The sequence below is a fragment of the Macaca nemestrina genome, chromosome 17 (assembly GCF_043159975.1).
Source record: "Macaca nemestrina isolate mMacNem1 chromosome 17, mMacNem.hap1, whole genome shotgun sequence".
NCBI lineage: Eukaryota > Metazoa > Chordata > Mammalia > Primates > Cercopithecidae > Macaca > Macaca nemestrina.
Window position 1 is genome coordinate 35,140,219 of NC_092141.1, and position 26,339 is coordinate 35,166,557.

At 54.4% G+C, this 26,339-nt stretch overlaps 2 protein-coding genes across 6 annotated transcripts; both read right to left on the reverse strand.

Annotated features, from left to right (window-relative positions):
- Positions 1 to 44: 44 nt before the first annotated feature.
- LOC105476455 (flotillin 2) lies at positions 45 to 19,474 on the reverse strand. Of its 4 annotated transcripts, none has more exons than XM_011732424.2 (11): positions 19,270 to 19,474; positions 9,648 to 9,729; positions 4,912 to 5,002; positions 3,796 to 3,919; positions 3,268 to 3,386; positions 3,032 to 3,145; positions 2,822 to 2,941; positions 2,518 to 2,732; positions 1,901 to 2,084; positions 1,424 to 1,573; positions 45 to 1,311 (listed from the first exon to the last, which is right to left on the reverse strand). In XM_011732424.2, exons 1-11 carry the CDS (start codon positions 19,316 to 19,318, stop codon positions 1,273 to 1,275), a joined length of 1,287 nt encoding a protein of 428 aa, XP_011730726.1. In that variant the 5' UTR covers positions 19,319 to 19,474; the 3' UTR covers positions 45 to 1,272. The 4 variants fall into 4 exon arrangements, with proteins under 4 accessions (XP_011730726.1, XP_011730736.1, XP_011730743.1 ...); XM_011732434.3 differs by lacking the exon at positions 4,912 to 5,002 and adding an exon at positions 6,556 to 6,646; XM_011732441.2 differs by lacking the exons at positions 9,648 to 9,729; positions 19,270 to 19,474 and adding an exon at positions 6,556 to 6,635.
- A 47-nt stretch (positions 19,475 to 19,521) lies between these two features.
- Positions 19,522 to 24,812, reverse strand: LOC105476446 (dehydrogenase/reductase 13). Of its 2 annotated transcripts, none has more exons than XM_011732422.3 (5): positions 24,551 to 24,812; positions 24,316 to 24,434; positions 23,223 to 23,346; positions 22,721 to 23,032; positions 19,522 to 20,637 (listed from the first exon to the last, which is right to left on the reverse strand). In XM_011732422.3, exons 1-5 carry the CDS (start codon positions 24,675 to 24,677, stop codon positions 20,186 to 20,188), a joined length of 1,134 nt encoding a protein of 377 aa, XP_011730724.1. In that variant the 5' UTR covers positions 24,678 to 24,812; the 3' UTR covers positions 19,522 to 20,185. The 2 variants fall into 2 exon arrangements, with proteins under 2 accessions (XP_011730724.1, XP_024646981.1); XM_024791213.2 differs by having other exon boundaries at positions 24,535 to 24,663.
- Between the last annotated feature and the right edge of the window lie 1,527 nt (positions 24,813 to 26,339).

Sequence of the window (26,339 nt, forward strand, 5' to 3'; positions counted from 1 at the left end):
GGTTGGTTCTTGGTTCTCTCCTCACAGAAGACACAATGCAGGGGTGGGCATTAAGAGATCTTTATTTTACCAGAAGGGACAGGCAGTGGGGCAGTGCAACATCCAAGCCCCAAACCAGACATGCAGCATCCACATGCAGGAAGAGCTACACAGGCTGGGGCAGGGCCAGGGTGGGGTGCTGGGACCACTGGACATTCACAGCACCCCTGCCAAGACGCTTGGGTCCTGGGCTCTTCTGCCTCCATTGGAGCAACGAGACAGAGTATTGGGTTGCTTCCCCATGGCTGGAACCCCATCACTCTGGCCAGGAAGAAAGATGGCACAAGGGCTCTGGGGTCTGGCCAGGTTACAACACTCTATTCTGTACAGGGTTGGCACAGCCTTGTCCACCAGAAGGGCCCAACACCCAGGACAGTGCAGCCCTAGCAGGAAGAAGGTCTACACGCTTTTCTGTCCCCAACAGGGCTAGACCCTTATCTCAGAAAACTTAGCAGAGTTGGCACCAAGCCCCACCGCCCCAGCAGACACATGCCCATGAAGAGGCCTTCCCTGAGCACAAGCAGGGGCCTCCTAAGGCAGTAGGAAACTGAGGAAGCTGCTGCAGACAGGAGGCCTTGCCTCTGTGCCCGTGGGGTCAGGGAGAAAGGACAGGGTATGAGCGCCAGCCGGGGTCTTGGGCAGATGAGGGGAAAGACAGTGGTGCTAGGCCCTGCAGGTCATGGCTGCCCAGACCTAGAGGGGCAGCAGCAGGTGAGGCTGTGGGCTTCCTGGGGCAGGATTTAGGGCTGGGAAGACCAGTCCGGGAGAGAGGACAGTGACCGTCCTACATAGAACCCCTGCCCATGCTGAGCTCTGGCCACAGCCATAGGGAGGATGGGCAGATGCACAGAGAACTTCAAGGCACCAGGATTCTGAGGAGCAGCAGGGCCACCCCCCACAGACAGAGAGTGATTGTAATAAACATCTTCAGCTTAAACTACATGATGTGCATAGGGGGAAAGAAAAAGAGATAAAGGAAAAGACACACAGGGAGATGAGACACAAACCTGATGAAAGTGGCAGTGAAAGTGGGGTAAAAGAGAGGAAGAGGAGGAGGTGGGACAGAGACAGGAGGGACAGGAAGACAGCCAGAGATGGCCTGAACACGCAGCACTTCTGGTCCCTTCAAGATAAGGCACCAGAGTCAGTAACATTCCCGTTGTTCTGTGGGATTAAAACGGGTGCTGGAGGGAGGGCTGGGTGGCTGCTGAAGAGAGTGGGCCTGCAGGAGCCTCACACCTGCACACCGGTGGCCTTCTTGATCAGGGGTATCTGCAAGGATGGGACATGCCATGAGGCCTTGGCTCCAGGACCCAGGACCACTCTGCCTGGCCAGTCCAATAGGCTGCCCAGGCAACCCCACCGCAGCTAGGCAGGCACACACCTTAGACAGGTCCACGCCCGTGAGGGCATGCACAGAGGCAGGCAGCTCGGCCAGTAGTCGGTTCACTTCTGATGTGACCTTGCTGTTGTCTCCACTGAGGACCACAATCTCATCGACTTTGGTAAGTGGGGCAGCGATTTTGGCAGCGATCTAGGAGGTAAGAGTGGGAGGAGAGCCTGGTTGGCGCCGACTCCGTTCCCAGCCTGGTTCAGCATCTTTCCCTCCCTTCCTCAACTCACTCCAACCCCAAAGCAGCCTGGACGGCCCTTAGTGAGCCATGGTAAGAGAGGCCCTGTAGGCCAGGGATGGCTTAGGTCTGTTGTAGGGTTCCTGCCCCCTGCTGAAGATGCTCCTCATTTAACCCTTCTAGCCACCTGTCCCTGTGTTACTCGCAAGGCCCAGAGAAGTTCTGGCACTTGCCCAGCTAGTCAAGCAAGGACACTTGGACCCTGGGACCCACTTAGGTGGAAGCCTCACCTGGGGCAGGGCCTCCAGCACCAAGGCCATCTTGGCTGCATCCCCGTATTTCTGGTAGGCTTCCGCCTTGAGCTTCATCCGCTCAGCCTCCGCCTTGCCCATTGCCTCGATGACTGCTGCTTCCGCCTCCCCGATTTTGCGGATCTTCTCAGCCTCTGCCTGTGCCAAGAGGACTTGCTTCACCCTGGGGGAGCCCAGGCCAGGCAGGATCAGTGGGATGTACCAGGGTCCCCTCAAGCCTTGCCTGGGGGCCAGCAATCCTTCAAATACTCTGCCTTGGGGGCTGTCAGGGGTGGGAAACATTTGAACGGAGGGGGGTGGCCTCACCTTCTAGCTCTGGCCAGGGAAAGGCCACCAGCTCCCAGCTCTCAGTGGGAGGGGACAAACCAGGATGCTGTCTATGCCCAAGCACTACAGGCACTGGAGCCTCCTTTATCTATTTAGTCTTCCTAACAGCAGTCCCACAGGGTACATGGGGTTATCCTCACTTCACAGTGAGTAAGAAGACACAGTGGAGGAGAAGTGGCTTCCAAGCTGTGGTCAGGAGAGTACAGGGAGTGCACTGAAGGCAGAGGAGGCTGACTAAGCCCTGACCCTGGCACCTGGGCGGCTCTCACTTTTCACCCTCGGCAATCTGCTGGATACGGTGGGCCTCGGCCTCGGCGGGCCGACGCACTGTAGCGATGAGCTCCTTGTCCGTACGCAGGATCTCCTGTGCCTCCACAGCAATCTGTTTCTTGCGCTGCACAACCTCAATCTCAATCTCTTCCTGCCGGATCTTCTGCTGCTCACGGGCCCCCTGCAGCTCATAGGCCAACTGGGCCTCAGCTGTCTGTAGCAAGAGGGTGGTTGGCATATTAGAGTCTAGTCACCAAGTCCTGATCCCTGAGGCCCAACCCAGGATGCCCTCAGGCTGCTCACCTTGATGTTAACCTCCTCACTGAAGGCTGACTTTTGCAGCTCGAAGGCTCGCTTAGAGTCAGCAATCTTGGTGTCTGCCATGAACTTTACATCCAGCATCTCCTTCTTACACTCAGCTTCCTGGGGGCAAAACGGGCAGGTGAGTGAGTAGAGGTCCCGAGTCATCATGGTCCCATCACCCCTGAGCTTCCTGTCCTTGAACCCACGTACCCGGATGCCTGCGTCCCGTTCAGCCTCTGCCACGCCAATGTCAGCATCTCTCTGCACCACGGCAGTCTGCGTCTTGCCCAGGGAGCTCAGATAGTCCACTTTGTCATACACGTCCTGGGGAGGGAATGGGGTAACAGAGGCTCAAAGGAGCAGCCAGAGGCACAAAGATGCCCCTCTAGCGAAGCCACCATCTGCCAGAGGGACACCAGGAGATACAGCTTCCCATCACATCGTACCTTGATGGTGAAGCTGAGGATCTCAATGCCCATGCGGCCAACGTCAGGGGCTGCCACCTCCCGCACCAGCTTGGCAAACTGGTCCCGGTCCTGATAAATCTGCTCCACTGTCAGGGTACCTGGGGGCAGAGAGATCAGGGGCTGGCTCCCCAGGGACCCAGCCAGCTGGGGAAGGGAGGAGGCATGCATGTAGAGGTCGGGGTGCATGCAGGGTGCTGCAGTCTGAACTGGGTCTCCTGGGGTATCTTCTCAACAGCACTCAACACCGAGCCTCCTGCTGCACAGTCCAGGCTGGACAAGGAAAAGTGTCCCAAGCAGCACTAGGTTCCTGAGCAGACTGACAGCCCCCATCCCACCCCAGTGCCCTCTCCTTCACTCAAGTCACCTGAGGTTTTGAAATTAAATATTTGAGGAAGAACGTTTTAGCTTGAAACACCAGTGAAACAAGTCCCCTGCCCAGCCCTGCACCCCTTCCTGCCTTGGCTTAGGGGCCCCGTGAGGCTCCTCAAAGGCAGGACAGGGCCTCACCGAGGATGGAGCGCAGATGTCCCTCCAGGGTCTGTAGGACGACGTTTTTGATGTCCTGCACGTTCTTACCCAGAAACTGCTCACAAGCCACAGCCAGGAGCTCCTTCTCTGTCATAATCTTCACCTGCCAGTGATGACAGAGGCACTTCAGCCAGGCTGGAGTGAGGAAGACGGAGGCCCCAGACCCAGAGGTAGGCAGGATGATGGCTGTGCCTCCTCCCTTCCTTTTTTCAGACCTGGAGGCCCTAGGGGGCTGGAATCTGTCTGAGGCCTCTAGTGGGGAGATAGCAGCACAAGGGCTTCTCACACTGTGAAACTTCACCTGCACTGGCAGCCCCAGGCCCTGCCATGGCCTCTCATGGGCATTCGGGACTTGTCTCCCCACCCCTTCAGCCTACTGTCCCCTCACCAGCCAATTCCTCCCTTGCAGGCTTCCCACACGTGGGAGACCCTGAGGCTGAGGAGCAGAGAGTATGACAAGCAGAATGAGCAATAGGGACACAGACAGAGAAGGAAAGCGCCTGGACAGGGCATGAGAGGGTTGGCGGATGCAACCAAGGATGCCTCTCTTTCTTGAGGTACTCAGCCAACCCCTCGCCGAGGCCTACAGCATGGCTGAACCTTGCTGCCCTGTGATGCCAAGAGGTGGATCGGGGCTGGAAGCCCTCCCCTAGGCCCCCAGCTGGGAATATGACACAGCTTCTGACTCCCAGAGTCCAGAGCTCCTCTGCCTCACATGCCTCTCCCTCTGGGCCCCACCCCTCCCACCCCATACCCAGGGAACAAGGAAGGCCTGGATTCTGGGGCTTGACATTTCCAACACCTGCAAAGAATGGGGGTGGGGTTAGTGAGCCAGGAGCCCTCAGCACTGGTTCTGTCCCTCGTGGGCCCGCTGAGGAGAGAAGGGGTGTCTGTTAGTCCTGCTGGGTGGCCAAAAGGGCCTGGTGAGCATGTTCCAGTGGCGACGACCCGACTGGCCCTCTCTTGCGGGACTTGTGGGGGCTGGGGCGCTGGAGAGAGACTGCCCCTGGCTGCCGTCCTCTCCTCCTCCCCCCGAACCCGAGTACAGGACCAGGCAGCTCAACGGACATGCGCAGGGCTGCTGAGTTACTATACCTGGGCGACACCCGTCACAGTTAAAGCTACCCCCTCGGCCGTCTCTACGTCCTCGCAGCGGGGCTGCAACGTCATAATCTCTAGGGAAATCCTGCCAAGAAACGCAAAACAGGGGCATGGGTCTGGGGGCGCAGGGCCTGGTGGTGTTGGGAAAGAGTCCAGTACCTCACTGCTCCGGCTGCGTCCTGGTGAGGAAGGTGGAGGAAGGACTCTCAATGGGGCTGAGATGGGAGTGTCTGAGAAGGAGGTGGGCAGGAGGGCAGGTGGGTGCAGATGGCCCCAGGGGAAGGAGTGGAAGTGAGCTGTGTATGTGCACATACTCTCTGCTCAAGCCAGCCTGGCTGGTTGTGAGGAAAACGAAGTAGAAAGAAGTGGCTGTAGGTGGTTGGGGGCTGGTGGTTGGGGGAGAATTCAGGTGTAGCTGTGTGTATGTTCTAGGATAGCAAGTCAGTGCTGGTCCTCCTGGCTCTGCTGCGTAGGCCATCGTGGATGTCATCTGAGCCTCCTGCAGGGGCCCTGGCCCATTCCTTGATCTACCCAGCACTCCAGGGTGCCCCAGGAAGCTGCCCGGAAAGTTCTGTCTGATTGCCTGGCATCCTGGAGTATGCGCACTGCTGGGCTAAGATGGAAGTGATTCTGTACCTGCCCCTTGCCAGAGAAGCCCTACCGGGTGGCTGCAGCCTTTTGACTTGAAACCCACATCTGGTATTAGGCCCAGGTGGGTCACATGGGGAATGCACACTGAGGTCACACTAGAGCTTCTTGGCCAAGGAGTGTTAACCCTGGAAAGAGTTGTTCTGGCCAGGCAATCTGATTCCTCCAGGGTCCACAGTCACCCGCCTTAAAAGGGATCTGGGCATGTGCAGGTGTTTCAAGTGCAGGTGTGGGTGTGGAGCGGGACAGGACTGCATCAAATGGGGTGTTGAGGGAGGCCTGGACCCTACCCCTTCCACACAAGGTACTCCAAGCCTCTCAGGCCTCTGCACTTCCCATGGCTACAAGGGCTAAGGAGATGGGGATGGTCCCCTTCCCCATTAGAGACGGCAGGATGGGTGAAGAAGGGAGTGGTGGTATAGTGTTTTTGCCTAAGTGGAGGCTGAAGGGCAATTTAATGCAGAGGGAAGGGGTGAGAAAGATGCAGTTCAGGCCTCTTTCAGCCTGGGAACCTGCTGGCACACAAGCTCTGAGGGGGCGGGGGCTTTTTGTTGTTCACTCCTGCAGTCCACATGCCTCGAATTGAGAAGGTGCTCAGTAGAGAGCTGGTGAATGAAGCAATGAAGAGGGGAACCCACACATGACAGAGTAAGCATTTGGAGCTACTTAACACTTAAGCCCAAGAATAGATTTCACCAGCTATGGCTGCATGGTAATGAAGGCTTGGCATCCAGGGACACTCACTGGCAGACTTGGCAAAGCTTCCAGAATCCCTTGCTGTTTTCCCACTTGCAGTCCAATAGGCAAGGGCAAGGGACCTGGGGATCTACAGGGATCCATACTGGCACCCAGAGCAGTTGGAAGAGAGAAAAGAGGAGAGGGAGGAAGGCACGGTCTCAGGAGGGGAGTCCACTGGCTCCTGTCTGCCAGGCCCCGCAGGGCAGGAAGAGAGAAGGTTAGACATGGAGGAGGAAGCAGGTGGGTTATTACCTGTGCAACCCCTGTTACGAATAGTGGAACCCCCTCCGACGTCTCAATATTCTCACAGCGACACAGGATGGTCATAACCTCCAGAGACAGTCTGAGGAGCAGCCAGGGGATGGGGAGAGGTAGGGACAGGAAGGGGAGGAGGGGACACAGCAAACACACACAGTAGTTACCAGACAAGCACCGATGCCTGATGCCTGGGGACGGCGGTGGGGGGGCATGCTGTCAGTAATCCAACCCCCCAACTGCCAGCTCAGCTGAGGGCTGCAGGACAGCAGAGACCCCCGGGCTGCTCCAAGGCCTCTGGGTCTCTTCTCTAGCCCCAAACCCTTCTAGTGAGGACCTGCTGGGCTGGGGAAGATGCCTGCTGCCACTCTGGGCCTGCGGCCTGAGGTCAGGAGGCTTGTGCACAGCGTACCTGGGTTGCCCGCCACCTCACTTTCCCAGGGATCCTGTCGCAATCTGGGAGACTGAGCCTTAGCCCCCTGTCTTCACACAGGTAAACCTGTGTTTCCAGAAATCGGGAGTAGGAGGCTATTCTGGGGACTCCTGAGCTTTAGCAAATGCTGAATCCACCAGGTCTGCACTTTCTATCACTAAGAAGGCAAGGCGAGGCCAGAAAAGCCCAAATGTTCTGATGTGGGGGTCAAGGAAGGCTGGGGGAGGAGAAAGTGTGTTCCTGCCAGAATATTCAGGGACAACTGGGAGATAAGGGAGACATTTAATTGGGAATTTCCAAAGTTTTCCAGGGGCAGAGAGAAGATTATTGGCAAAGAAAACAAGGTGCCTCGAAGCTCCCTGGGCCATGCTGGCTGGGCCTCCCTAGGCAGTGTGTGTGCAGGGTGGGTGTCTAGACAGAGTCTAGGCTGTGGACAGTGTGGAAGGTTTCCCTAAATCAGAGGAAGGAAGAGAGGACAGAGGCCGAGGGTGAAGGGGCAGAAGCAGGTGGAGGGGTGATAAGCAGCAGCAGTCAATGTGCAGCCCCCATCTCAGCCCTGGGAGGGGCCATCCCCACAGTGCCAGCCCTGGGGCTCTGGCCATGCAGATGTGAAAAGGTTGCCTTCGTTTGAGCCCCTAACACTAGCAGCCTTGGGCCTGAGAGGATTCTTGACCCGGCTCAGACGGGAACCCACCAAGCTCTCTTCTGGGGAAGGAGAGAGGGAAACAGGGGAGAGAGAGGGAGGGAGGAAGGGTAGTGGGGAGGGAAGAAGGGAGGCTGCAGCTCAGATGCCAAAGGTGGAAGAATTGCTCAGGTAAGAGAGAGCTGCCCACATCAGGGCCTCGGGATAGTATAGGATGTGGCAGCAAAGTGTAGCAGGAGGGGTCACTGAGCCTGGAAGAAGAATGGCTGACCCCAAGGGCACGTGACATATAGACAGTTGCGGAAAGGACCTCGAGAGGGAGGCTAAGTATCCAGGCTGAGTTAGAAGCCTCTACTCTGACCCGAGAGGCTCCTGCCAGCATAGGGAAATAAAGGCCCCAGCCTGTGGAGATGTCCCCCAAGCAGGCTAGGGATTGGGGAAGAGGCTGCCCCCGAAGAAAAGGGGATGAGGGAAGGACTACTGGCTCAGACTACCCAGCAAGTGAGACCAGAGGGAGGATGTGGAGCCTGGGTGTGAGGTCAGTGTCCTGGGAAGAGATACAAGGCCCTTCTCCTCTAACTTCCAAACTTGCTGTCAGAAAGGCTCGGCCCTTCTGTCCTGGCTCTGCCCCCTGGAGCAAGAAGGGAGAGCAGGGGACCAAGAATCCAGAGAACGGACTGCAGAGGAATTGGCCTAGCAGTGGCTGCCCATGCAGGACAGGTGTCTGGACAAGATACTCTGTTGTGCTGGGAATGCACAGTGTGCGGGCTGGCGGTATGTCTGCAGAGGGCTCCCCACGGCTTCTGACAGGCCACTGGCCCACTCAGGTGCAGCCAGGATCCTCTTCAGTGGAGGCTGTGGCCACTATTGATTACTCTGACACTTTGAGCTTTAAACCAGAAGAGTCCCCCAGCATCGCTCACCTCCGGCCAGGTAAAGTGAGGGAGAGGTGGGAGAGTTGAGCGGTTACTGGGAACCAGTGAAGTTAATCCATTGTGCCATGCTTCCCAATTCCCCCTGACCCTAGCAGATGCCCTCAGACTCCCAGGAGCCTCAAGCACTAGTAGCTTGGTGCAGACGTGAGCTGCTGACAGGTGGGGGCTGGGGCAGAGGGAGTTTCCACTGGAATCTCCATGATTTCCCCTGTGGGGTGACCGACCCCCTTGCAACATGACAGCTCTGCTGCCCTTGTTGCCTGGGTCGTGGTTGGGAAAGGTCTGCTCCTCTCCTCCCCACCACCCTATCTCCCATAATCAGGAAGGGGGCAATTGTGAAAAGGTAGCTGGCATGCCTCATCTCTTGGGTGGGCAGTGAGGGTGCCAGGAGAGGCCAGGTCTGGCCCTGCCCTAGGCTCTGCAGGCAGCGGCAGGTAGCGCCGGATGGTGGGTCCTCTGGGGAGCTGAAATCTCACTTCCTCTAGTAAGTCTTTCCAGACTGATTTAGGAGGTTCAGACCTGTCTTGCTCAGCCCCAGCACTAATTCATTAGGTCCCCCTCCCTGTCTAAGTCTAACTCACCACTGTCATAGAACCACTTTTGACTATATGTCCATTCTCTGCCACACAGTCCCTGACTGCAGTCCCCAGGGCCTGCATAGGTAAGGGTGTGCATGGGGTCTCTCCAGCCTTTCCTTCGTTCATATGCCCACTCCAAACTGGGTGTATAATAAAAGACTTCTTAAATAACTTTGAGTTGTAATCAGGAAATCAAGATTCTGCCTGGGATATGACCCTGAATTCTCTGGGACAGAAGTAATGCCACCTCCAGTGGAAAAAAGAACACCCACTAAGGAGGGGGTGCCCATGACAGACCTACCTGACGCGTGTCTCCCGCACCCCTGTGCAACCCCTCTCACATGCTTCTTAGGAGGCGCCACCTTCCCACCCCTCCAACAGAATGGAATGTGGAAACGGTGGATGCTCTAGCTGACCCTCAGGGTGAAGCAGAACAATGCTGGAAGCCCCTATCTCCCTGGCCCACTCCATGACAGGTCCTAGAGCCCCCAGGTGCTTACCTCTGAGTGTCGGAGATACACCACCAGGCCCAGGCCCAGCCGCCAAACACGTACTGTTTATAGTCGGAACCACAGCAGCCCCCTGGGGAGCAAAAAAACCACCACAGGTCAGTCTGTTCTTGGGTCTGTCTACCCTCCAGCCCACTGAGCTACTTTTGTCCTTTATCTGCTCTGATACTTTTTTTTTTTTTTTTTTTTTGAGACGGAGTCTCGCTCTGTCACCCGAGCTGGAGTGCAGTGGCCGGATCTCAGCTCACTGCAAGCTCCGCCTCCCGGGTTCACGTCATTCTCCTGCCTCAGCCTCCCGAGTAACTGGGACTACAGGCGCCCGCCACCTCGCCCGGCTAGTTTTTTGTATTTTTTTTTTTTTTAGTAGAGACGGGGTTTCACCGTGTTAGCCAGGATGGTCTCGATCTCCTGACCTCGTGATCCGCCCGTCTCGGCCTCCCAAAGTGCTGGGATTACAGGCTTGAGCCACCGCGCCCGGCCTTGCTCTGATACTTGACAACGCCTACTGTTGGGTGCCTAGTGCTGAGGTTACACATAAATGAGAGAGAAGTTCTCCCTGCCCTTATGGGACTTAAAATCTTGCTTGGTAGACAGGCAATTTACATAAAGAGAAGGATAGCCAATGAATAGTTCAGAATGTAAGTGCTTCCAGAGAACAGAAGAACAGAACAGGACAATGGGCAGAGGTGATCTGGAAAAGCTTTTTTTTTTTTTTCTGAGACGGAGTCTCGCGCTGTCGCCCATGCTGGAGTGCAGTGGCGCAATCTCAGCTCACTGTAAGCTCCGCCTCCCGGGTTCAAGCCACTCTCCTGCCTCAGTCTCCCAAGCAGCTGGGACTACAGGCGCCCGCCACCATGCCCGGCTAATTTTTTGTATTTTTAGTAGAGACGGGGTTTCACTGTGTTAGGCAGGATGGTCTCAATCTCCTGACCTCATGATCCACCCGCTTCGGCCTCCCAAAGTGCTGGGATTACAGGCGTGAGCCACTGCGCCTGGCCTCCATTTTTTTTTTTCAGACAGAATGCCACTGTGTTGCCCAGGCTAGAGTGCAGTGGCGCAATCTCAGCTCACTGCAACCTCTGCCTCCTGGGTTCAAGTGGTTCTCCTGCCTCAGTCTTCTGAGTTGCTGGGATCACAGGTGCCCCTACACCACACCTGGCTAATTTTTGTATTTTTAGTAGAGACAGAGTTTCATCATGTTGGCCAGGCTGGTCTCAAACTCTTGGCCTCAGGCAATCTGCCCGCCTTGGCCTCCCAAAGTGCTGGCATTACAGGTGTGAGCCACCTCACCAGGCCAGCTTTTTTTTTTTCTTTTCTGGAGACGGAGTTTTGCTCTGTTGCCCAGGTTGGAGTGCAGTGGCATGATCCCGGCTCACTGCAACCTCTGCCTCCCAGGTTCAAGCAATTCTCCTGCCTCAGCCTCTCGAGTAGCTGGGATTATAGGCATGTGCCACCACACCCGTCTAATTTTTGTATTCTTAGTAGAGACAGGATTTCACCACGTTGGCCAGGCTGGTCTCGAACTGTTGACCTCGTGATCCACCTGCCTTGGCCTTCCAAAATGCTGGGATTACAGGCGTGAGCCACCGCACCTGGTCCACTTCCATTTTTAATTAATTCAATCAGTAAACAAGTATGCCCTGGAGTTCACCTGTTATCACGGTGGGTGTAGACAGAGAGGGAACGCAGACGGGGACAACACTGGGGAGCTGGGAGGGGAGGAAGAGTCTCCCAGCCAAGGTGAGGGGGTTTGCTCTTCTGCCTGGCAGACACATCTCAGTGAGGCTGGTTCTCTACTTTCAGAACATTCAGAATGACTTTGTTCCCCACCCGTGGGAACGGGTGGGGAAGGCAAGGTCTCAAAACAAAGGCTAACTTGTGGTACCAATGGGAGAAGTGAAGACAAAGCAAAAAGGCCTAAAAAGGAACTGGTTCGGCCGGGCGCAGTGGCTCACGCCTGTAATACCAGCACTTTGAGAGGCCGAGGTGGGCGGATCAAAAGGTCAGGAGATCGAGACCATCCTGGCTAACACAGTGAAACCCCGTCTCTACTAAAAATACAAAAGAAATTAGCTGGGTGTGGTGGCGGGTGCCTGTAGTCCCAGCTACTCAGGAGGCTGAGGCAGGAGAATGGCATGAACCCGGGAGGCGGAGCTTGCAGTGAGCTGAGATCGCGCCACTGCACTCCAGCCAGGGTGACAGAGCGACTCTCCATCTCAAAAAAAAAAACAAAAAACAGGCCGGGCGCGGTGGCTCACGCCTGTAATCCCAGCACTTTGGGAGGCCAAGGCGGGCAGATCACAAGGTCAGGAGATCGAGACCACGGTGAAACCCCGTCTCTACTAAAAATACAAAATATTAGCCGGGCGCGGTTGTGGGCGCCTGTAGTCCCAGCTACTCGGGAGGCTGAGGCAGGAGAATGGCGTGAACCCGGGAGGCGGAGCTTGCAGTGAGCCGAGATCGCGCCACTGCACTCCAGCCTGGGCGACAGAGCGAGACTCCGTCTCAAAAAAAACAAAAACAAAAACAAAAACAAAAACAGGAAGTGGTTCTTGGAAACAGTGTGTCAACTATACAGAATATCTAATTCAGCCACAACCCAGATCCATGATTTAGACATGTTCTACATGTTCCCTATACAGAAATGAGAAAAATCAATTCCTAAGATTCTTGTAGTGAATTCTCTTGTTAATGTCAAAATTCCTCAGCAAGTTCAAGGAAACCTTCATAAAACTGGACAGGCAGTTAACTTGCAGTGCCAAAAAATGTACAGGAAACAAAATTCTAAGGAAATAAGTGATCTGGGAAAAACCAGAGAGTGTTATCATTTCTTTTTTTTTTCTGAGACAGGGTCTCATTCTGTCGCCCAGGCCAGAGTACAGTGGTGCAATCACGGCTCGCTGCAGCCTCGACCTCTTAGGCTCAATTGATCCTCCCACCTTAGCTTCTCGAGTAGCTGGAACCGCAGGTGTGTGCCACTATGCCCAGCTAATTTTTGTATTTTTTGTGCAGACAAGGTTTCACCATGTTGCCCAGGCTGTTCTCCAATTCCCGGGCTCAAGCGATCCACAGGCATTGGCCTCTCAAAGTGCTGGGATTACAGGCGTGAGCTGCCGCGCCTGGCCGAGCATTATCATTTCCACGTTCACAAATTTAGGTTTTCATGAAATCGTCAAAGAACCTCAAAAGGTTGTCTGACTCCCAAGGTCAAGGGTCTGGGGGAGTTTCATGCAGCTGGGTGTCTCTGGGGACTCACAGCAGGGAACAAGGCAAGAGGAGGGGCAGACGGCAGATCACACAGTGTCTTGTGTGTTAGGCCAAGAAGCTGTATGAGTGAGTGACAGGGAGCAAGGTTACCCTTGAGAAACACATAACACTTTGCACAAGGAGGAAGACACTGGGATCAGGGAGACTGGCCTCTTGCAGTAATCCAGGCAAGGCATGGTAGCTGATACTGGCAGACAACTTCTAGAGCAGTCTTATCCGTGACAACTTTCTGCAAGGGTAAGAATGTTCTATATCTTCTTCTGTGTTTATGCTGTGCAGTACAGCAGCCTCTAGCAACATGCAACTGTTGTGCACTTCAAATGAGGCTGGCATGACTGGGGAACTGAATTTTTTATTTAATTAATTTAAATGGCCACCTGTGGCTCCTGTTCACATTGGACAGTGCAGCTCTAGAGTCTGGGATTGGGTGGATGGTGAGGACAATAATAGAAACAGACACAATGGAGACAATGGGAAACTGGGGACAAATTTTGGGTGGGTGGAGGCAAAGAAATAAAGACCTCCCAGTGGGCTTGAAAGGTTGGAGAGCTGGCATCTAATACTGCCTACCAGGCAGGTAACCCCGTTTTCTGGGTCTGCTGCCATGCATGAAGTTCCAGTAGCAGAGCCAGAGGTTCAGGGATCAAAGAGCAGCCCTACAGTGTGGGCAGGGAACAGTAAGAGGGGGTCCTGGGTCTCTGTCTGTCTGTTTCTCTGGGGTAGAACTACCTGCTTACAGGGCTGCTGTTCAAGGTAAGCCATTCCGGGCTTCTCTGACCTGGGAAGTGGGGTGGGGAGGCCTCTGAGGACAAGCACTCAATCTGAAACCCAAACCATCTCAGGATCAGGTGAAACTGGAAGGGGACCAAAAATCACAGCTTATTCTACATCTTCTGGCCTGGTGGGGGCTGGGGCATGGTTGCCTTGGGCTAGCTCCAGGGGACCTCTCAATGTGCAGTGGGAAGGTGGTAGTGGTGGCGGTAGGATGAGGGAGTGAGTGGGGTGGGGGATGGACAGGGTAGATGGCCACTCTTTGTTTTCCATTTTGTTTTTTTTTTTTTTTTTTTTTTTTTGAGACAGAGTCTTGCTCTGTCGCCCAGGTTGGAGAGAATTGGCACAATATTGGCTCAATGCAACCTCCGCCTCCCAGGTTCAAGAGATTCTCCTGCCTCAGCCTCCCAAGTAGCTGGGATTACAGGCAACCACTAACACGTCTGCCTAATTTTTAAATTTTTAGTAGAGATGGGGTTTCACCATGTTGGCCAGGCTGGTCTCAAACACCTGACCTCAGGTGGTCTGCCTGCCTCAGGCTCCCAAAGTGCTGGGATTACAGGCATGAGCTACCGCACCGAGCCCACCCTTTACCTTTAACTTATTCTTTGGCTTGGGGAGCAGGCTGCCACAGCTCAAGCTGGGCCTTGGCTAAGGGCAACATGGCCAGGTTCCCAAGGGTTGCAACAACAGGAAGCTGAAACTGCCAGATTGCCCGCCCCTACCAGCATCCTCCCCTGGAAGGCAACTTCCTGCCAGTTTCCCGATCACTCAGCCTGAGCACCCCTCCCAAGAGGCCAGTTAGGTGCCTTTTTCTTGACTTCTGTAACTCTTACTCATCTCAAGACCTGGAAGTTTCTCCTGACTGTATCTCACTCTTTTTTTTTTCTTTTTTTGAGACGGAGTCTGGCTCTGTCACCCAGGCTGGAGTGCAGTGGCCGGATCTCAGCTCACTGCAAGCTCCACCTCCCGGGTTCACGCCATTCTCCTGCCTCAGCCTCCCTAGAAGCTGGGACTACAGGCGCCCGCCACCACGCCTGGCTAATTTTTTTGTATTTTTAGTAGAGACGGGGTTTCACCGTGTTAGCCAGGATGGTCTCGATCTCCTGACCTCGTGATCCGCCCGTCTCGGCCTCCCAAAGTGCTGGGATTACAGGCTTGAGCCACCGCACCCGGCTACCTCACTCTTTCTAATCCAACTTGCTTTCCCTTTCTACAATTAAGCTGAAGAACCACAAAATACTCCATGATAACCTCTGTTCCACTCTCTTAGCCCTTCTCCAGGACACAGCCCCACCACTCTGCCCTCTCAGGAGCATCCCCTGCCCTTCCTGGCCTTCCTCTACCTTTTTTTTTTTTGAGACAGTATTGTACTCTGTCACCCAGGCTGAATGCAGTGGTGTAATCATAGCTCACTGCAGCCTTGAACTCACAGGCTCAAGCGATCCTCCAGCCTCAGCCTTCCATACACTGCCATGACTGTCTAATTAAAAAGAATTGTTTTTGTAGAGACAGGGTCTTGCTATGTTGCAGAAGCTGGTCTCAAACTCTGGGCCTTAAGTTATCCTCCCACCTCGGTCTCCTAAAGTGCTGGGATTACAGGTGTGAGCCACCATGTCCAGCCCACCTTCTTCCCACTAGTCAAGAAGTCCAGGCCGGGCGTGGTGGCTCACTCCTGTAATCCCAGCACTTTGGGAGGCCGAGGCGGGCGGATCGAGAGGTCAGGAGATCGAGACCATCCTGGCAAACACGGTGAAACCCCGTCTCTACTAAAAATACAAAAAAATTAGCCGGGCGTGGTGGCGGGCGCCTGTAGTCCCAGCTTCTAGGGAGGCTGAGGCAGGAGAATGGCGTGAACCCGGGAGGCAGCGGAGCTTGCAGTGAGCGGAGATCGCGTTACTGCACTCCAGCCTGGGCGACAGAGCAAAACTCCGTCTCAAAAAAAAGAAAAAAAGAAGTCCATATCCTGGCTGGCATGATGGCACATGACTGTAATTCCAGCACTTTGGGAGGCTGAGGGGGGAGGATTGCTTGAACCCAGGAGTTTGAGACCAGTCTGGGCAACATAGGGAGACCCTGTCTCTACAAAAAATTAAAAATTAGCAGCCAGGCACGGTGGCTCACACCTGTAATCCCAGCACTTTGGGAGGCTGAGGTAGGCGGATCACTTTAGGCCACGAGTTTGAGAATAGCCTGGCCAACATGGTGAAACCCCATCTCTACTAAAAATATAAAAATTAGCCGGGCATGGTGGCGTGTGCCTGTAATCCCAGCTACTTGGGAGGCTGAGGGATGAGAATGGCTTGAACCTGGTAGATGGAGGTTGCAGTAAGCCAAAGTCACACCACTGCACTTTAGCCTGGGCAACAGAGGAAGACCTTGTTTTTTTTTTTAAAAAAAACACTGAGTGTAGTGGCATGCACTTACAGTCTCAGTTACTTGGGAGGCTGAGGTGGGAGGATTGCTTGAGCCTGGGAGGTCGAGGCTGCAGTGAGCTGTGATCATGCTACTGCACTCTACTAGCCTGGGTGACAGAGCAAGACTGTGTCTCTAAAAAAAAAAAAAAAAAAAAAAGGCCCTATCGTACTAGGGAGTTTAGCCTTTCTTGAGCCACATACCCCTTTAGCAATCCAGCAATGCCTAAGGACCCCTCCTCAAGAATATTTATTATTTATTTATGTTTTGAAACAGGGTCTCACTCCGCTGCCCAGGCTAGAGTGCACTGGTGTGATCTTGGCTCAATGCATCCTCTGCCTCCTGGGCTCAAGCGATCCTCCCACCTCAGCCTCCGGAGTAGCTGGGACCACAGGTATGTGCCACCACTCCTGGCTAATTTTTCTTTTTGGTGCAGACAGAGTTTCGCCATGTTGCCCAAGCTGGTCTCAAACTCTTGGCCTCAAGTGATCCATCTGCCTCAGCCTCTCAAATTGCTGGAATTACAGGAATTAGTCTGGCGAAGAATACTTATAAATTCATAAAATAAATACATAAGAAATTATATTGAAAGTTATCAAAATTTAAAACCAAATGTGCAATATAGTAATATGTCGTTCTTTATTAATACATTAAATATTAAGATCTAGTGGTAAATCTAATTACTAGCTTAATTTCAAAATGTAAATTATTTCCTTTTTTTTTTTTTGAGACGCTTACAAGCGCGTGCCACCATGCCCGGCTAATTTTTTGTATTTTTTTTTTTTTTTTTTTTTGAGACGGAGTCTTCAGGCTGTTGCCCAGGCTGGAGTGCAGTGGCGCGATCTCGGCTCACTGCAAGCTCCGCCTCCTGGGTTCACGCCATTCTCCTGCCTCAGCCTCCTGAGTAGCTGGGACTACAGGCGCCCGCCACCGCGCCCGGCTAATTTTTTGTATTTTTAGTAGAGACGGGGTTTCACTGTGGTCTCGATCTCCTGACCTTGTGATCCGCCCACCTCGGCCTCCCAAAGTGCTGGGATTACAGGCTTGAGCCACCGCGCCCGGCCAATTTTTTGTATTTTTAACAGAAACAGGGTTTCACCATGTTAGCCAGAATGGTCTCAAACTCCTGACCTTAGCTGATCCTCCCGTTTCAGCCTCCCAAAGTGCTGGGATTACAGGCATGAGCCACTACGCCCGACCAACAGATTTTCAAGGTACCAGCAATAACTGTAGTGTAGTAGGAAAATTTCTGCTAATACTATCATGAATTGTTGCCAACATTCATAATCACAGGAAACACTAAATTTCAGTTAGGGTGAGTGAAAATAAAATTATGCTTTTCTCCCCTCTTATCCCCACCCTGACCCCATCCAAATGAAAATGATTCCCCTTTAAAATTTTCAAAAGTAGAGAGAAAAAAGTTTTATGTTACAAACTGAAGGAGGGAGGTTAGATAAGAAAGGATGGAAAAGATGACCATGAGATGTATTAGCATCCTCCTTCTGAAACTGGGCTGGGTGAGATGCCTCTGGTCTTAGATGCAGGTCCAAGGCGCAAGGTAGACAGGTGGGGGCAGGGGTGGGAGCAGTTGCTCTGCTCTCTCAGGAGTCCACACGCAAGAGGGAGCTGGATCTCAGCTTGGTCATCTCAAATCCCAAGGTATCATTGTGCCAGGCATTATCCGCCACCCTCAACCTTCTCTGCTTCCCTGACTCCACATTCTCAGTTCTCAGCATGACCTCCTCTTCCCATCCCTAAAATGGCTTTGAAGCTAACAGTGCATTGACTTCTGTTCTGAACACCAGGTTCTCAGTAACTGGAAGGCACAGAGCAGCCCATCTCTGGGGCTCTTCTTGCCGCTCAGTCCCAAGACTTTCCACAAGGATGCAACTGTAGCTTTTGTCTTCTCAGTCCAGAGTCTGGGCTTCCTGAAGGAAATTCCACAAGAAAAACAAAGTGCAGTGCAGATTCTGGTCTCTAAAAACCTTCTCTAAGGGTGTGGACTGGGAGACAGGTCCAGGTCATATAGAGGAGCAAGTCTGGCTTCAGCGTTCTCTGGGAGTCTCCCTTCTGTCCCCAAGGCTATTTCTGGTCTTCAGGGGGGTAGGGTACTTATCTCCCACACACTGGGGATGTCCCAGTGGAGAGACTGATTTTGAGACCCAAAGTGAACTTGAAGCCATGTTTTGGAATGAAAATTCCCAGTGGATTTATCACACCTCTCCAAGGGTTGGCAGCTATAAGGCCTGGCTCAGGGCTTCTACCCCCTTCTACCTCTTCAGTAACCAGTTCTACCAAATCTGCACGCAGGCTGAAAAAAATCAGCACTGATAGTGGGAAGACAGAGAAGAGAAATTCCTCCAGCTCCAGGTCTCCAAGCTGTCAGGCACCGGGACCCCCCACCCCCGCCGCAACTCCTGAGAGTCAAGAGCTGCACAACCTGGTGGCTTGCAAGGTATCAGCCGCTTCTTAAAGCACCCCAAATATAAAATCTCAATAGCGGCTCCTTTTCCCCAGTACCGCAGTCCCCATGCCCCACCTAGACAGAAATAATGGAACTTGCAGCATTTTGCAATCCCGAGCTGCACAGCCCAGAACCGGGTTTCCCAACCTGTAGAGGCCGCACCCGCGTCTCCCGGGCGGGCAGTGCCAGTAATCCCCAACAAGCCCCAGCGTGTTTGGAATTAACGGGTCTGACTGTGCCCAGAGAAAGGACCTCCATCTCAGGGCCCCTCCCCATACAGGCACCTGCCCTCCGGGGCTGCGCGACCCGCCCCCAATCCCGGGTTCTGGAATCCAGCCAAACCTCCGCGTTCCCCAAACCACTAGTTCCCTCCTTCCTGGAACCCCACAGCTTCAGTTCTGGACCCCCCACCACACGGTGGAGCGGCGGGGAGGCCCCGCCTAAGGAGGGGGAGGGGGAGGAGAAGCAAATAAACACAGGAAAACACGCAGCGGGAGGGGGAGCGCCCGAGGGTGCGCAGCAAGGAAAGCGTGAGTACAAGGGGATCTCTCTTGTCAGGGGCCTCAGGTGCGGCCCGGGGGCCAGAGCCCTGCGCCGCGCGGTAGACTCAGGCCCAGCTCTTCCCTGTGCACTCCCCAGCCCTGTAACCACCCCGAGCACCCTCCACAGCGCCCACCTTCCTCGCCGCCCCCTCACCTGAAACCACCAGCGCCTCGTTGGGCCCCACCGTGTGGCAGTTGCCCATGGCGCCGGCGGCACTGAGGGCCCTCGGGACCGCACAGACCCGAAAAGCAGCAGCGGGTCCGCAGCGCCGGCCGCGCCCAGCCTATCCCGCCACCCCCAGCGGCCGGCCGCCCGCTCGCCCGCGCCCCTCTGTGGTCGCAGCCCCGCCGGAAGTGTGGCGGCGGAGGGCGGGGCCGGCGCGTTGAGGCAGGAGCTAGCGTAGCCTCCGCGGTCAACGCGCTTTTATTCCAAGGGGCTCCAGATACAGATCACCCCAGCCCTGCATCCGCCCGGAAGGCGTCCCCCTACTCCCATGGGGCACCTCGATACCTACTGCCCTGCCCTGACTCACTTCTCAGCACCCATCTTACGGCAGTCGGCCCTGGCCTCAGACCCCTGGGTTCAAATCTCAGGCCCTCCTCCTACTCACTGTGAGACCTTGGGCAAGTCCCTTAGCTCGGGAGCCTTATTCAACCTCATTAACATGGGGGTAATTTAACTACCTAGCTAGACCGTTGCAAAGGGCTCAATTCACTAATTCTCAATGTTGGCAGTGCATCACATTGCAAACTCCCTGCCTCTGCTCCAGAGCTGATCAGAATCAATGAGGGTGGGGCCTGAAAATACTAAATCCAAATTTCCGAGAAGCACAGGGTCTAGCATATTACCCCCTATCTCTCCATCTGGGGTTACTGTCACTCTCAGGAAGAAATAATCACCCATTATTTCTTCAACCAGGAAAAGAGATGTCCAGGGCACAGCTTGGGGCCCCAGAAAGTAACCATGGAGGTCAAGATAATAAACCCATCAGTGTCCAGGGCATGGCCTGGCACACATCCGAGGTTTTCAAGGGCCATGAAGTGCCATGGAAAGCATCCTGGCCTGAGGGTTAGGAGAGCTGGGTCTCAGGCTCAACTTTAGCCTGAATTCGGTGAGTCATCTTAGACAAATCTGGTGAGCTCTGAGGGCTGGGGTAAGGTTGAGAAACTGTGGGCTCCTCAGGGTGGGTGGTGCTCAGAGAAGATGGGGCCCCTGAGTCCTCAGACTGGGAGTCTTCATCGGGTTCAGCATCCTCCCCAGGCCCAAGCCCTGCCAGCCTCTTGCTGGCCTCCCATAGCCGATGGGCTGCCCGGTCATCTCGGGCAGCTGGAGGCACCTCTTCCACATGGCAGTTGGCAAAATATCTCCCACTGAGGGGCTCGATGCCCTCTTGTAGAGCACAATACAGGGGTGTCTGGGCACCCCCTCTTGGTGCCCGGAGCACCAGCCAAGCCAATGGGCGCAAAAGTGGGCGCAGCCATCCAGGAACATGGCGCAGGAACAGCTCCGAGTTCACAGGCCCTGTAGGCAGGAAGAAAGAAAGGAGTTGGGCTAGGCGCAGTGGTGTGCATTTATAGTCACAGCTACTCCCGAGGTGGAGCAGGAGGATTGCTTGAGCCCAGGAGTTTGAGACCAGCCTGGGCAACATAGTGAAGCTCTGTCTCTTTTAAAAAAAAAAAAAAAAAAAAAAAAAAGAACAGAGCTAGAAGAATAGGGACAGAATCTGGTTTCAAGGGAACCAGGATAGTATTTACCAGGCATTCGGGACTTCTGCGAGGTGACTTCACTCATTTCCTGCATGAAGCCTCTTCCCTTCCATCCAAACTGCTTGTTCACCTCACATCCCAGATTTTGCTCATGCTGTGTCCCATGCCTGAAACAATTCTCAGTCTCTCTCCATCTTTTCTTCTAGCTCAAGTCTTGTTCCTTGTTTAACCAACATTTATTAAGTACTTGCAGTACACCAGCCACTATTTTGGACATTAGGGATATGGAGTGTAATAGAGGCTTAATAAAGGCTAATTGTGATCATCGCTATTATAATTACTAATGAGCTTTAGGCAGTGACTATCTAAAATGCAGTATGGTAATATGAATACGGCAGATCTTGTTATCCTGGTATAACCTCTTGCATAAGACAAAGTGTGCCTCTGGATCCCCAATTATCTCACTCAGAGTAAAAGTCAGAATGCTTATAGTGAACCTCCCTCCAAACCCTATAGGACCCAGTGCCTCTCTGTGACCTCACCTCTTGCCACTCTCCCCCTTCACTCTGTTCCAGCCACATTAGCCTTTCTCAAGCACACCAGGCCTTAGGGCCTCTGCACTTACTTTTTTCTGTTTTGGAGACAGAGTCTTGCTCTGTCACCCAGGCTGGAGTACAGTGGCGAGATCTCAGCTTACTGCAACATCCACCTCCAGGTTCAGGCGATTCTCCTGCCTCAGCCTCCTGAATAGCTGGGACTACAGGTGCCAGACACCATGTCTAGCTAATTTTTGTATTTGTAGTAGAGACAGGGTTTTCTTTTTTCTTTTTTTGAGACGGAGTCTTGCTCTGTCCCCCAGGCTGGAGTGCAGTGGCGGTATCACAGCTCACTGCAACCTCCACTTCCTGGATTAAAGTGATTCTCCTGCCTCAGCCTCCTGAGTAGCTGGGATTACAGGCACACGCTACCACGCCTGGCTAATTTTTGTATTTTTAGTAGAGACATGGTTTCACCATGTTGGTCAGGCTGGTCTTGAACTCCTGACCTTGTGATCGCCTGCCTCAGCCTCCCAAAATGCTGGGATTACAGGCGTGAGCCACCACACCTGGCCTAGAGATGCGGTTTCACCATATTGCCCAGGTTGGTCTCAAACTCCTGACCTCAAGTGATCTACCAGCCTCGGCCTCCCAAAGTGCTGGGATTATAGGCATGAGCCACTGCTTCCGGCCCCTTTGCACTTATTATTTGCACTGTTCTCTCTTTTTCTGGGCATCTCCCCAGTGAGCCATGTATCTTTCAGGCTTCTGTTCAAATGTCACCTTTATAGATATGTCTTCCTTGACTGCCACACCATATTCCCATTCCATTTGCCCCTCGCCCTGTTTCCTCTTTCCTCAGAGAACTCTTATCACCACCCCTCATTGTATATATTTATTGGCTGTCTCCGTCTCCTCCAAACTAGAATGCAAATTCTGAGGGCAGGGTCTTTGTTTTGTTCACTGCTATATCCCCAGCACTGCAAATAATGCCTCATACAGAGTAGGTACTCGGTAAATGCTTCTTAGATGAATGAAAAATTATTAGCTATCATCATCATCATTATCAGTTCAGTCAGTGCAGATGGCTCCTGGGGGTGGGAATCCAGGTCTTATTCATGGCCATACACCCCCCAGGGCTCAGCACCCAGGCTTGTGCTGTGAGAGGAAGAACCTAAACCAGGAGAGCCTGGTTCCAAGATCAGCAAGGAACAGGTCTCTCCTTGGACTATGCTTCCTTCCTGCTCTGAGATTCTGTGACTCAGTGAGGGATTGGGGGTGGGGAGGTGGTAGTGGTGTGAGGGGCACAGGATAGGGCATGGAAAGGAGAGGGGAATCGGAAGCCGAAGAACCAGACCTCACCTGGGTGCGCTGCATAGCAGGTGATGCCAGTGCCCTCAAGCTGGTTGGCAAGCTCCCGGGCAAACAGTACATTAGCCAGCTTAGTGTCAGCATATGCCCGCAGCTCCTGCCGCCAGCCCACCACTGGGCGGTCCAGGCGTTTGAAGTCGAGACGTCCCCGACAGTGGGCAGCTGAGGCTACCACCACCACGCGGCTAGGGGCACATGCCTTCAGGCAAGGCAGCAGCAGATGTGTCAGCAGAAAGGGACCGATGTGGTTCACCCGAAGCAGCAGGTTAAACGCCTCGCGGGTCCGGCCACAGGAACTGATCCCTGGGGCAGAGGCTAGATGTAAGTGGCTGCTCCAGAAGGAGCTCTGCAGCCTTGGTATCCCTATCTATGAGATGGGAGTAGGGGGCATCCTTCCCATGTGTCCACTGGCCCCAGCAGGGCTTCCGCTGGAGGGGGCAGCTGCCCCTGGCCACCCGCCACCCCCCACCCCACAGGGACTGCTGCCCCTCACCGGCATTGTGGATGAGGATGTCCAACCGTGGCTCAGAGCTCAGGAAGGCAGTGGCAAAGGCCCGCACCGAGGCCAGATTGGCCAAGTCCAAGGCCATGAAGATGACCTCATTGTTCCCACTCTCCTGTGGAGCGGCAAGGGCTGGGCTTGTCACCAGGCATCTTTCTCCTCTTCCCTCTCTCCCCAGGAACCAAATTCTGAGAGTTCATCTCCTACTGTTTAATAAAATCTGCCCCTACGTCTTAGAGTTTACTAGATAAGTGTGTGGATTCAAATCCTGACTTTGCCTTTTACTAGAGTGTGACCTTGAGCAAGATACTTAATCTCTTTGGGCCTCAGTTCTCTCACTGCATAAAGGGAATAATAATAACAGTACCAATCTCACCCAGCTGTTGTGAGAATGAAAGGAGTTAACATGTGTAAAATACACTCCAGCAGCACTGGGTAGGTATTTGCTATTATTATCATCTCCTTTCCCCATTACCATTTACCCAAAATCTGTAACAGACTTCTCACTGGTCTCCTCTCGCCCGCTCTTGCCCCTCCACTCCAAGCACCACGCAGCCACAAAGGGGTTCCTTCCAAAGGCTATTCTGACAGTCCGGAGCCTACTGAGGGCCGTTTATGGTCTCCAGTGGTCTGTGCTGCCCAATCTATAAAATCCAAGCTTCTCAATAGGCTCTAGAAGGTCCTCTAGCCCCCTCATTTGCCCATCTTCCTCATACTTTGTGCTTCAGCCTCGTTAAATCTTTTTCTCAGTTTTTCAGATCAGTCCAGCTCTCTTGCTTACTGAGGGCCTTTGCTTATGCTGTGCCCTCTGCTGTTCCCTTTCCTACTAATCATTAACCCAACTTCTACTGATGCTTAAACGTCTCAGAACTGCAATTACCGCCTTCAGGAAGCCCCTCCCCCACTCGGCTCTGGTGCGCCTTCCTCGGGTGACCCCGGCGCTCCGTGCATTCCCTCTTCGCGCTCAGCCGCCCGCGCCGCACTCTCCTCCCTGGACCCGGATCCTCCGCAGCCCCTTTGCTGGCTTCTCTGTGTCCCGGCGGGTTCTCGGCTCACGATCCCACGCGCCCCCGCTGCCTCTCACCTGGCGGAGGTCGAAGGCAGCCGCCTCCCCGCGCTCCCGGCTGCGGCAGGCCAGCACCACGCGCGCTCCCCGGCGCGCCAGCTCCAGCGCCGTCATCTTCCCGATGCCGCTGTTAGCGCCTGCGGACCGCAGGCGCAAGCCGAGCTGAGCTGAGCCTGGCGGGCTGCTGCTACCGCCGGCCCGGCCTCCCCTCTGCGCGCCCCGCCAGCTCGCACTCACCCGCCTCCGCACTCACCAGTGACCACGGCCGTGCGACCCCGCAGGTTGCCGATGCCGCCGCACGGCGGGGCCTTCACCAGGTTGTAGTAGACAAGCACGTAAGCGCCCAGCAGCAACCCCGTGCCCAGCAGCAGCGCCTCCATGCCGGCCGCGCCTCCCGGCTCCCGCCCAGGCCCCGCGCCGGCCTGGATCGCCGCCAGGCGGCTGCCGATCCGCTCCGCACAGGCCTGGAACGGCGCCGGGGCGCGTCAGCCTCCGAAGGCGGAGGCTGGTAGGAGGCTGGGCAGGGGTGTGTGTGCGTGCGGGTGCTCGCCGGCCCTGCGAGCGCCCCCTAGGCGTGCGTCGGTGTCCTGGGGGCGTGTGCCTCCGTGGACACCTTTGAGGTGCGTGTGTGCACTTGGGCCCTGGGAGCGCCCCCTAGGTGTGTGCCTGTGTGAACACCTGGGTGTCAGTGTCCACGGACACCCTGGGAGTGCATGCTAGGTATGTGCATGCATCTACAACGCTTGTATGTGAATGACCTCCAGGTGTGTATGTGCCCATGGTCCCTAGGATCACCCTTCGGGTTGTGTGCGTGCCTCTCGATCCTGTGAGACCATGTAAGCACCTTGTAGGTGTTTGTGTGCATTCCGTCAGAGTCCCTCCAGGTATGTGCCTGCATCTGTAGTCTCTGCCAATGCATGTGCTTGAATATCTCCATATGTTTACTCGAGGTGTATGTAGCACGGTCCCTCCCTTCTGAAGTCAGGTGTGTACATGAATATACGTGTGTCTTTGAGTCTAGTCCTAGATGCTTTTCCCTCTAGGAACAAATCCTTTTCTTTCTTCCCTTCCTTCCTTTTTTTTTTTTTTTTTTTTTTTTGAGAGGGAGTCTCCCTCTGTTGCCCAGGCTGGAATGCAATGGCGCCCTCTCGGCTCACTGCAACCTCTGCCTACCGGGTTCAAGTGATTCTCCTGCCTCAGCCTTCTGAGTAGCTGGGATTACGGGTCCCTGCCACCACACCCGGCTAATTTTTGTATTTTTTTTTTTTTTTTTTTTGAGACGGAGTCTCGCTCTGTAGCCCGGGCTGGAGTGCAGTGGCCGGATCTCAGCAGCTCACTGCAAGCTCCGCCTCCCAGGTTTACGCCATTCTCCTGCCTCAGCCTCCCCAGTAGCTGGGACTACAGGCGCCCGCCACCTCGCCCGGCTAGTTTTTTTTTTGTATTTTTTAGTAGAGACGGGGTTTCACGGTGTTCGCCAGGAGGGTCTCGATCTCCTGACCTCGTGATCCGCCCGTCTCGGCCTCCCAAAGTGCTGGGATTACAGGCTTGAGCCACCGCGCCCGGCCAATTTTTGTATTTTTAGTAGAGAGGGGTTTTTGCCATGTTGGCCAGGCTGGTCTCGAACTCCTGACCTCAGGTGATCCGCCTGCCTCAGCAGCCTCACAAGGTGCTGGGATTATAGGCGTGAGCCACCATGTCCAGCTGTCTTTTTTTTTTTTTTTTTTGTGATGGAGTTTTGCTCTTGTTGCCCAGGCTGGAATGCAGTGGCATGATCTCGGCTCACTGCAACCTCCGCCTCCTGGGTTCAAGCAATTCTTCTGCCTCGGACTCTAGGGTAGCTAGGATTACAGGTGTGTGACACCACACCTGGCTAATTTTTGTATTTTAGTGGAGATGGGTTTTCACTGTGTTGGCCAGGTTGGTCTCAAACTTCTGAACTTGTGACCCACCTGCCTCAGCCTCTCAAAGTGCTGGGATTACAGGTGTCAGCCTCCGCACTGGGCCAAATCCTTCAATTTTTTTATCTTCACATCCAGCCCCCA

What these genes read in the sequence shown, in the direction of transcription:
- LOC105476455 (XM_011732424.2), bottom strand. Translation starts at nt 19,318, where the DNA reads ATGGGCAACTGCCACACGGTGGGGCCCAACGAGGCGCTGGTGGTTTCA. An exon ending in CTGTGACGGGTGTCGCCCAG is followed by an intron (nt 3,920 to 4,911) that starts GTATAGTAACTC and finishes CATCACTGGCAG; the next exon opens with GTGAAGATTATGACAGAGAA. An exon ending in CAGATTGCCGAGGGTGAAAA is followed by an intron (nt 2,085 to 2,517) that starts GTGAGAGCCGCC and finishes GGGCTCCCCCAG; the next exon opens with GGTGAAGCAAGTCCTCTTGG.
- LOC105476446 (XM_011732422.3), bottom strand. Translation starts at nt 24,677, where the DNA reads ATGGAGGCGCTGCTGCTGGGCACGGGGTTGCTGCTGGGCGCTTACGTG. An exon ending in TCGCACGGCCGTGGTCACTG is followed by an intron (nt 24,435 to 24,550) that starts GTGAGTGCGGAG and finishes TGCGGTCCGCAG; the next exon opens with GCGCTAACAGCGGCATCGGG. An exon ending in CTGCCTTCGACCTCCGCCAG is followed by an intron (nt 23,347 to 24,315) that starts GTGAGAGGCAGC and finishes GCCGCTCCACAG; the next exon opens with GAGAGTGGGAACAATGAGGT.